Source organism: Ruditapes philippinarum, unplaced genomic scaffold (genome assembly GCF_026571515.1).
Source record: "Ruditapes philippinarum isolate M1 unplaced genomic scaffold, ASM2657151v2 ctg15658_1_1_1_1, whole genome shotgun sequence".
Lineage (NCBI taxonomy): Eukaryota > Metazoa > Mollusca > Bivalvia > Venerida > Veneridae > Ruditapes > Ruditapes philippinarum.
In genome coordinates, this window is record NW_026858029.1 from 1 (window position 1) to 10,478 (window position 10,478).

A 10,478-nucleotide genomic window follows, 5' to 3' on the forward strand; every position below is an offset into this window, starting at 1 on the left:
TTGTAAATTAACGTCGGTTGAGGACTAGATTTAACTAAATTTATCATAAAACCTAGTGATATCAAGACATTTGCCTTTGATGGAGATCTATTTAATATTTTTCTCTTTCTTGGTTCCAACTCAACCAAATCGTAAAGATACACAGCTACCGAATGTGCATTGCTGCAACAAACACTGACCATTTTTGTGAATACTAATACTAGTTTGGGGTCCAAAGCAATATTACCATTTCATTGGCAAACACTGATCTTTAAAAAAAAATTTATATTTTTCTGCGAGGTGAAATTAGATTAGTATGTGTATATAATAGATATGCATCGATTCATTAATTATATGGAACTGTTTAAATCGTTTGGTTTTGTCAACTTAATATTTTGCAACTGTATCCCCTTTTGAAATGCATTATGCAGATATTATTGATTGAGTGGTATTTAAATTCTGACTGGCCGCTTTTTGAACCACTAAAAATAAGGTACTGTAAAAACCGTGATGTTTTCCGATTAGTTTGTACAATTTTAAAAAGCATCTTTTTTGGTACTTATTTAGAGCATCTTTTACCAATCTGAGAGTGAATTTCTTTCGAAAAACTTAATTTCGTTTTTCTTTGGAATAGTCATTTTGATCATGCATGAAAATTGATTTTTTGAAAAAAATTTAGCTTGTACCCTTTTTCACAATTTGCGATAAAATCCATTGATAAAATTGAAGTTATTCTTTGTCATGCTGACTGAAATTATCTGAGTGACACCCATACAGGGATACAAGATTTTTTCATTACCGTGCCAGATTTTTTTGGGATACGAAAGTTGGGAGAGAGTATCCCTCTCCTTGCCCTTTTTGTAGATATGTCCGGTTGTATCTGTAGCAACTGGAATTGTGACCGACTTGGTGTTCTTTCCCCCAAAAAACTGTCAGATCTGTATTGAGAATAATATATGACTTTGCGTTCATATCTAGATTGTTCACTGTTGCTTGATACGCATAAACTTTGTATTAGAACAACAGGTAAATTTCCGTTTAGGAGCTCGCTTTTTCAAAACATTCTGCAATTAAATCAGAAAATTGATTTTTTTTGCTCTTTCCTAGCTTTTCAATTTGTTTGTCAGCGTTTACCAAATATTGCTCAACTGATAAAGGTAAAAAACATAATCTTCGTATGTCGTCTGTTAAAGTGTTGAGACCTGTATTTGATACAGCTGCTTTCCTTCTATCACTATATATTGAAAAAACCTGTTCTATCTGCTTGAAATACCATTATTTCGAAAAAACAAACAAATTCTTTATTTTTGAACTGCAAGATCAAAATAACATCTTCGTCTTGTAATCATTTAATAAGGCTCTAAACCCTGCTGTATATAAATGTAGAAATAATGTTTCATTTCAGTATGTTAATGCCCTGGTAAAACCTAAAGATTTCAATAGTTTTTTAAAAAACTGAGTAAAAAGATAGTAAGTTTTAACCCAAGCTTAAAAAAACTATGTCTCTTCTGTAACATAGCCTTAAAATGTCATCTAACACGAACTTGCAACATAGAAGCACGCTTTAATGATTCAGGAAAACATGTCCTGTAACTTGTAACTCATTCAGGTGCACGCCAGATTTGTTACAAAATATTATTTGAGATTCATCAAGAATCAAACCTTTATCAGAACAAGGAGCATTTTCTGAAAGTTCATCACCAAATGACTCACCGAACATTTTGGCTCTCTCCGGGCTTTAGAATCTTTGATATTCGTATTATTTGTCCTCATCAGAATCGTTAGAAAGTGAAGAATGTTTTGAACGAGTGTCAAAATGAGCATTACTATTTTTCAAACTATATTAATACATCACGGATGAATAGATAGAACATCATGTTCGGTAGGTTCTTGAACCAATGCCACTTTTCAAACTAATTAGCGGTCTACGCTCGCCTCGTGGAGCAGGATCTCGGGAAATTGACAGTAGACTAGCTCTGTTCGTGGCAATACCACCGTATGCATGTCCGTCTGAAAACGAGCTCTCGGTGTGACAAAATCACCCGTATGCTTATCAGACTGTGTCAATTTTCCAAATCTTATATAATATGCGAAAGAGTACAACTCATATTCGGCTCCATGCCGGAAATGCGTTAATCTAGCTCCTTCAAGTTCAATTTTTAAGCACGTGGTTAAGAACTAGAACTTTTCCCTTTATCATTAGATAAATTCAATTTATCCTGTTCGGACACGGCGTCCGTATTCAACACTGGCAGAATATCATCTGCTGTCTTTTGCGCCTTGGTTAAAACTTCCAAACATGAAAGAACAAATAAAACTAAAAAATAATCAACAAAAAGTAACACTTGACCGGTACGTTGCAAAAGTAAAACTGATTATTCAGTAGAGGTAACACCGGTTGGTCGCGTGGTGATCATTATCATGTAGAAACTTATTGAGACACTTTGTTTTTATTTTAAGAAGTGTTTGCGAGTCACGCCGGTAGTCAAAGACAGTATACTTATAGTATAGTTTGGTAAGATAACTGAATGAAATTAAATCATTATTGTAATCCGTCTAGTCTTGTTTTATTTTTCAGAGACCATCTGAGAATCGACAGTTCTTTACTTATCTAAAAAAATTAGTATTGTACTCAATATTAAATAATAACCTCAAAATATGAAATTGTAATTATTTCGATTTAAAAAAAAATAGCATAAAGTCTAGTCCAACAATGTAACTTATATATTTACAATAAATTTTTAAAAATACAATTTTAAAGCAAAGTAACTTTTTTCTTTAAAAATAAAACGATAATGATTTTAGAATTTCGTTTCGTTATACTATTCAAGCTATAAAAAATAGCAAATCCAACGTTCAAGAACTACAAGAAAAGAGCTTTAAGCTTAATGGAATAATGAAAAGATCTCTAAACTTAACGACTATAAAAACAGAGTTCCCAGCTGAACGACCAGATGAATAGTGTTATAAACTTAACGACAAGAAGAAAAGAACGCAAAGCCTATAACGACTATAAGAAAAAAAGTTCCTTAAAGTTTAACGATAGATGAGTAGAGCTTTAAGCTTAACGCTAGAATAATATAGCTTGAAGTTTACGGCTATAAGAAAAAGTTATAACTTTAATGACTAAAATATAGAAGCATAAAATCTTAAAAACTGTAGAGGATAGAGCACTTTTATAATAGAAACAAGTAGAAAAAATAGAGCTCCAAGCTTATTCGCTATAAGAATAATGGGATCTAAGTTAATTATAAGAAGAATGAAGCAATAAGCTTTGGCGATAGAAGAAGAGAGCTCTTAGTTACCGTCAAGAAAATTATTAGCTGAACTATTTGAGCTAGATCTCTAAGCTTATCGACCAAAGATTCCTAGATAATCGTCTTAACGCAAATGAAAAGTTTTTTAAATTATTACCTACGGACTATACCTATATTCATCTAAACAAATAGAAACTCTTTTAGTGCTATGTGTGCGTTGTTTATTCGTAAATGCATTTTAAGATAATGTTGAGTTTTATCGACATTGCTAAAATTCGTATTCTCGATTTATTGGATAAAAGATCCAAGCCGCAACGCCCCCACAATTTTTTCTGGCATCACCTTATTGTTAACAGGGGAATAGATTTGTTAAAAGTGATGTGCAGGTCAAATTCTAACAGGTAGTCATGAAGGTAGTCATGTTGACCATAATGATCTTTAAATGATTTTATTTCATATTTTATTTTATAAAAAGCATATTTTACATTATATTTAATTCATTCTTTTTTGTTACACGATGAATAATTTAGTAAGACACGTCGAGGTAATTAGGATAGGTTTTGCTTTCAAATTCATTGTTTGTCAGTCATTTCTTTAAAGTTGATGCTACCATATAGCACTGTATTAATTACATGCAACTAAAGCAGTGCATAAACGACACGGAATGCAGATATGCACACACTGTATCAGTTTTAGTTTAGTTGGCACGAAATACTTGGGTACTGTACTTATACTTTTTATATATCTTTACGTACACAGGACAATTAGTTATTATAACAGGTATATGTTATATAGTTTATTAATAAAACAATAAGACAATATATTTTCCAACTTTAACGCACATTTAACTATTATATTCGATTCTTTATGACCTATATCACCTTTTAAGTCGATTGTTGAAAATATCTGTGTACACATTACATGAAACGTCACGCTCACATTCTCATAGACAAACAGTACTATATTCATCTGTAAAGGAACTATTATTATGGAATATTACTATTTGTAAAGGTAAGATTTTTGTTTATAATTAGAAGCATGTTAATTCGGTGTTTCACGTATTCAATATATTGTACAATTTATTAGATCTAGGTCAATTTTAATTAGTTTATGTTACGAGTATCAGTCTAATTAACTACATATGTACTGTGTTTTGGTATGCAGCTGTAATTAGACTCCAATTATTCAGTTCAATTCATAATATCAACATATCAACAGGATGTTTAAAATATATTTTTATATGTACATGTATTTGTTTACGCATATTAAGAACTAGACAGAACAATTTAAGACAATATATCTTTTATTATATGTATTATCTGGAAGCACTGGACTGACAATTATGTATCCTATTAAAATATTTGATAACGATCAGATTTTAAGCTTCTGACCACTAACGCGTTGTCATATATCATTTTACGGAGTAAACGGAAATACCCGAAGTTTGACAATCGTAAATATAGATTATATTACATTTATAATAAATAGAATGCGTCAAGACATGTAAATCTAATGAACATACATTCTGCATTTCCTTGTAGAAATGGAAAAAATGAATTTTCTGTTATGGCTAAAAATTTCCACGTTCATAGTGACATATGAGTTAATGGAATGTCATTTAAACGTTATTGCCATGCCTTTAACAGAGTGCAAGACAAATTATTTATCTCTAATAGGTATTGATCGTGATAATTGGCGACTCATCATTCGATGAAATGGAAGGAAAATTAACAGAGAAATATATGGACCAACTCGAACAATGGATAGATACAGTGCCAAAGACATTTACACTCCTGTTTGCAATCACAAGAGATGGATGTGATCCTGTGACATTCCATCAAAAATGTGACAACCAGGGTGCCACCGTCACGGTTCTGTATAACCAGCATGGGTCAGTATATGGTGGTTTTACCAGTATCAGTTGGACGTCAAAAACGGGAGTTTATGTTAAAGATGATAAAGCGTTTTTGTACCAGCTCAAGTATAGTGGCAGAGACAATTTCAATATATTTCGAGTAAATTCTCCGGATGGTGCCATAGTTCATAATAATCAATTTGGGCCATTATTTGGATCTGGTTATGAGCTCTTCACATTTAAGGGTAGAATAAACAGATCTGAAAACATCTTTCCATTAAATGGAAGTATGAATCAATCCGGAAATACATACAACAACCAGGGAATGACAGCTAACCAGATAAACAACGGTACAATGGAAGTGACTGAACTTGAAGTTTACATGGTAACAGGTGATACATTGTATATTAAACAAATATTATTCTTTGTCAACTTCTTCTTAACCCGATATTATTTTCAAAATTTGTTTCCATTTGCAAAAATCTAAATTGACTCATTTATATGGAATAATGTATCTACCCCCCTTGTCTTATTTAAACTTACTGTCGTTTGATTTTGTATGGAAACGATATTGTTTTTTTCCAAAGTTTATAGTAAACGAGTGACAGCTATGCCTTTTGAATTATTGTAATTAGACGACATTTAATAATTTATACTTGCATGATTGTTAAAAACAAGAAGTAGAGTATTCTGAAAAAAAGGTTGACATTCTAAACTTACTCTTTCTCATTGAACTACTATTTCTTAAAATTAAATACAATTCATCCTTTCAAAGTATGAATTTGGGAAATTGTGCTTATTTTTCCATTATGACTCTTATTATGTGTACTTTTTATGTATTTGTAAAATGATTATGTACTTATAGTATATGTCTAGAGTAAAATATTTGTTCTGACAGAAAATGATATTATCATTATAATTTAGATGGTGAGCGTAAAAAGAAAATAGAGAAACAGCTTTCACCTTGGCGAAAAATTAAGGACTGGAACGAAAAGGTTAGATAGATCAAGATTAAATAATTTTGTACTTGAAGGTAGGGTGTATTGTGTCCGTGCGGGATGACTTAGGTCTCGTATATTGGCGGAGATTGTGAGAAACATGTATTAATGGCATGAAATGTAATTATGAAAGTTATAATAAGTGAGATGTATTGCGGATGATAAACACGTGATTTCAAGAAATGATGAAGTATTTTCAGGCAGCGAGAATAATTGATGTTCTTTCAAGCAGAATTGTCACTATAGATAGCTCATAAGAAATTTGATAATAATGGGCGACAAAAAAACAGTTTTTATTGCTTCTGCTTAGACAATATACTTTTGCTAAGTATGAGAGGAAAACGATAAGAGAAATAGTAAATATGTGTCAAGATAAGAGAAAAAGTACATATGTGCCATGATAAGAGAAAAAGTACATATGTGTCATGCTAAGAGAAAAAGTACATATGTGTCATGATAAGAGAAAAAGTACATATGTGTCATGATAAGAGAAAAAGTACATATGTGTCAAGATAAGAGAAAAAGTACATATGTGTCACGCTAAGAGAAAAAGTACATATGTGTCATGATAAGAGAAATAGTACATATGTGTCATGATAAGAGAAAAAGTACATATGTGTCATGATAAGAGTGTTTACTGTTTCAGTTTCATGATGACCTTAAAGAAAAAATAGTGAACTTTAAACCTATACAAGGTTCGAATGTAAGCGAGGCTCGATTCGTGATGTTAGGACCGGTTGGTGCTGGAAAGTCTAGCTTCTTCAACACTATAGATTCAATTTACCGCGGCCGAATCACACAGCGAGCTGGCAGCGGAAGTTCAGAGCACAGTCTCACCACTGCAGTACGTACCTTTAATGAAATATCAAGTTCGACACATACTACTCCGCATACAGATTTTTTGTATCTTCTTTCTTTTAAAAAAAAACTCCACACCTACCGTTCTAAAAATTAAACAACACATATTTGACAAATAACAACCATTTCTTCCAATAAAAGCAATAATGAAACAAAAAACCGATAGCAGACAATAAAGTGAAGAATTGATGACTTCACCATGATTTAGATAATGTAACCGGACTTTATATATTTCTTTCAGTTTGTTCCGTATTCTATCGAAATTAGTTCTGGGGCGACCTTGAACTTCCGGTTGTGTGATACACGTGGTCTAGAAGAATCTATGGGTATTGATGTACTAGAGGGTAACTATTTACTTGATGGAAACATACCGTACTACTACGAGGTATCATTCAATTTGTTTTTGAATATTTATTAATTTATTGAATCCACTATATTAGTCTGTATCTGAAAACATTAAAACATTACAGTGCAATAAGTAAATTTCAATTTATTATAGCCCATTTTACAAGTCCAACAACATTTCAAAAACGAATTATAAAAAAAACATCAACAATAAAAAGAAAGAACGAAAAAACAACAACACCCCTCCAAAAATAATTTTTGTTACTTTTCAAAATTAACATTTCATAACAATCTATCATAGCATATCTAATTTTAGTTTAACCCCACGAGACCAATCACTCCAGAATCGCCTGGGTTCAAATCTGACCCTACTGGGAATGACAAAGTTCATTGTGCAGTGTTTGTAATTGACTCTACATCATTAGAGGTGTTGTCAACAAAAATTGTTGAGAAAATGAAAGGACTACGGGGACTTATGAATCAAAAAGGTAGATTTTAAAGTTATCAAAATATGTAAGTTTTGTTAAAGTTGAGATTTTCATTATATTAAAGCTTCTCTACTCGATTGCATTTGGCTGTTTTTACAATGCTATTGCATCGTTCATAGATCCCTGTTATGTTTGAAAGATTTATAAGTTCATTTGATGCATGTGAAATTCAAATCTTGGTTGTAGTAACACCTATTCTAATGTTTCCCATATATAAACCTTCAGGAATACCACAACTTATTCTCCTGACAAAGGTAGACAATCTCTGTGAGTACGTTGAGAAGGACGTGGCTCAGGTTTTCTACAGTACAAAAGTAAAAGAAGCTGTAGATAAAGCTTCACAACTACTGGGTCTCCCACGTGCTAACATACTTCCGGTGAAAAATTACGAAAACGAGACTGAGCTTGACGACAACGTTGATATACTTGCTCTGTTGGCTCTACGTAAAATGCTGCATTGTTCTGAAGATTTCATGCTGAACATGAAACACAGAGAGAAAGATGTTGAAGGGGAAATGGGAAAATTGAAACTTGAAAAGTGATTTTCAACGCTTATCATAGTATGTGAAACTTTACAAAAACGGAATTAAAAAGAAATGCTATATTAATATACGCATTATGGAAATATTCTTGTTGCATGTAAATAACTGAACGATAAGAAGAACTTCTTGAAACGCTGTACAATAGTGGAAATATATTACTAGTACTCGTTTTATGTAAACAATATTCACATGTACATGTATGCCCTGGCAACATATTTTTTGCACGTTTAAGCGTTATCACACACACACACACACACACACACGCACGCACGCACGCACGCACGCACGCACACACACACACAGGCGCGCGCGCACACAAGAACGCACGCAATACACATTCATGAAGTTTCACAATAATGCAATACATTTTTTAATGTAAATATACAAAAGGGTTGGGCCAAAAGTTATAACAACTTTTTCGACCGCCCTCAATCGAGTTTGATATAGTTCAAGCAAGTTATTTATAGTTACTGTTTTTCAAGGGTAAACCGATAATATTTTGGAATTTTGTTTCATTGCTCAAATATAGCAGAGCTAACGTTTATCTTAACGACTATATATAATAGATCTTTTAGCGTAACGTCAATCTTGACAACTATCTTTAAGCTTTTTTGAATCATTGAATTATTAGTCCCGCTACTTTTGAATATCTGTTATATATATCACTTCACGATTTAAGTACTAACCGCTTTAATTCATCCTAAAATTTCTGTTTTCTGTGTGTCATAACTTATAATCCCATCTTTTAAAGCCTTCAACTACGCTGAATGTATTCTATCTTTATTGCGCTTTTGCCCTACGCAGAATGCGCATGCGCAAAATGCAACATTGGTTGCTATGGAAAAATCGTACTGTAAAAAGGTCTATACAAAATAAGCGGGACTAATAATTCAATGATTAAAAGTCTTCTGTTCAAGGTTTCATTAAATAACTTTTTTATCAGTAATTTAAATTGAAACAGCAGGGTGTTTAAGATAAATTTTATTACCCATGTATTACATAACATTACACAATTGGTATTCCTTCGAAAGATTGGCAAGGCGGTAAGTGGGAAACGGATTGACAAGTGACCGGTTGTTATTTGTCAGCTTGTATTAAGAGGTTAATACACGACAGGAGAGGGCCGGAAGGTGATAATCGGCCCGCAAAATGAATAATGGACCCGAGGGCTTTAGCCCGAGGGCCATTATTCATTCAGGGCCGATTATCACCTTCCGGCCCTACTCTGACGTGTATTAATGTCTTTAATACACTTGGTAGATCTAATAGTAGCATTTTTAAAAAACAAAACAAAAAAACAACAACAAATACTTTGAAGTTCTTTCGATTAAATTCTTGTCTACTCTTCTACTGTTCTGTAGCCCGGGGTTCTATGATATCACGGTACTTAACGTTTATCGGAAAATATTTAAATATAAATATCATAAATGAATGAGATTTTTTTCTATTTTATAATTGAACAATTTCCAGAACTGTTTGTCAAAAAATTATTTCAAAAGAACCAATAAAAATGACATTTTTTAGAATATTTTCAATGTCTGCCATTTTGGGAAATTTCAGAGGAGGTTACTACGGTATCAAGGTAATCCCCAAAAAAGCAAGTATGGAAGGATAGATGGGTCAAAACTTTCAAGTTAAGTTGTGAAAAACTTCCAACAGCTAACTTGCTATAAAATTAAAACTATATGAACAGACTATATGTCAGTATATGTGTTTATAACATATTTTAATTGACTGTGTAAAAACCATTAAGGAAAATGGTAGTCAAATATGAAGGTTTTATAAAATAGTTTTCTTGCCACAAATACATTCATTATTCACCAAATTAAATTCATTGGCAGGTGAAAATGAATCTAGTGTGCAAGTTTTACAAATATTAGCATCATCAGGTGTTGCTTTTACTAGCAGTCACAGAAAATTTAAATGCCTTGATATCATAGAACCCTTGATATCATAGGAACCGAGTATACAGAGACGTTTACTGTTTGTGTGTTCAAAGCAGTAGAATCTAGAAGCAAGTTTTATTTTCATTTTTTTTCGGAATGAATTTGTGGTATTATATCTTCAAATTTCAATAGTAACAAAAATGTGTTTGTACTAAATACGCTTAAGCTCTCATAATAGAAATAAAGCGATTCGTGCTGACAACCTACTTT

General features: G+C 32.3%; 1 protein-coding gene across 1 annotated transcript; it reads left to right on the forward strand.

The window, feature by feature from the left end:
• Positions 1–4,134: 4,134 nt before the first annotated feature.
• On the forward strand, positions 4,135–10,137 carry LOC132751869 (interferon-induced protein 44-like). Its single transcript, XM_060742078.1, has 7 exons — positions 4,135–4,247; positions 4,913–5,483; positions 6,016–6,086; positions 6,736–6,933; positions 7,189–7,332; positions 7,609–7,780; positions 8,006–10,137. The coding sequence occupies exons 2-7, from the start codon at positions 4,952–4,954 to the stop codon at positions 8,320–8,322; spliced, it is 1,434 nt and encodes a 477-aa protein (XP_060598061.1). The 5' UTR covers positions 4,135–4,247; positions 4,913–4,951; the 3' UTR covers positions 8,323–10,137.
• Positions 10,138–10,478: the final 341 nt, after the last annotated feature.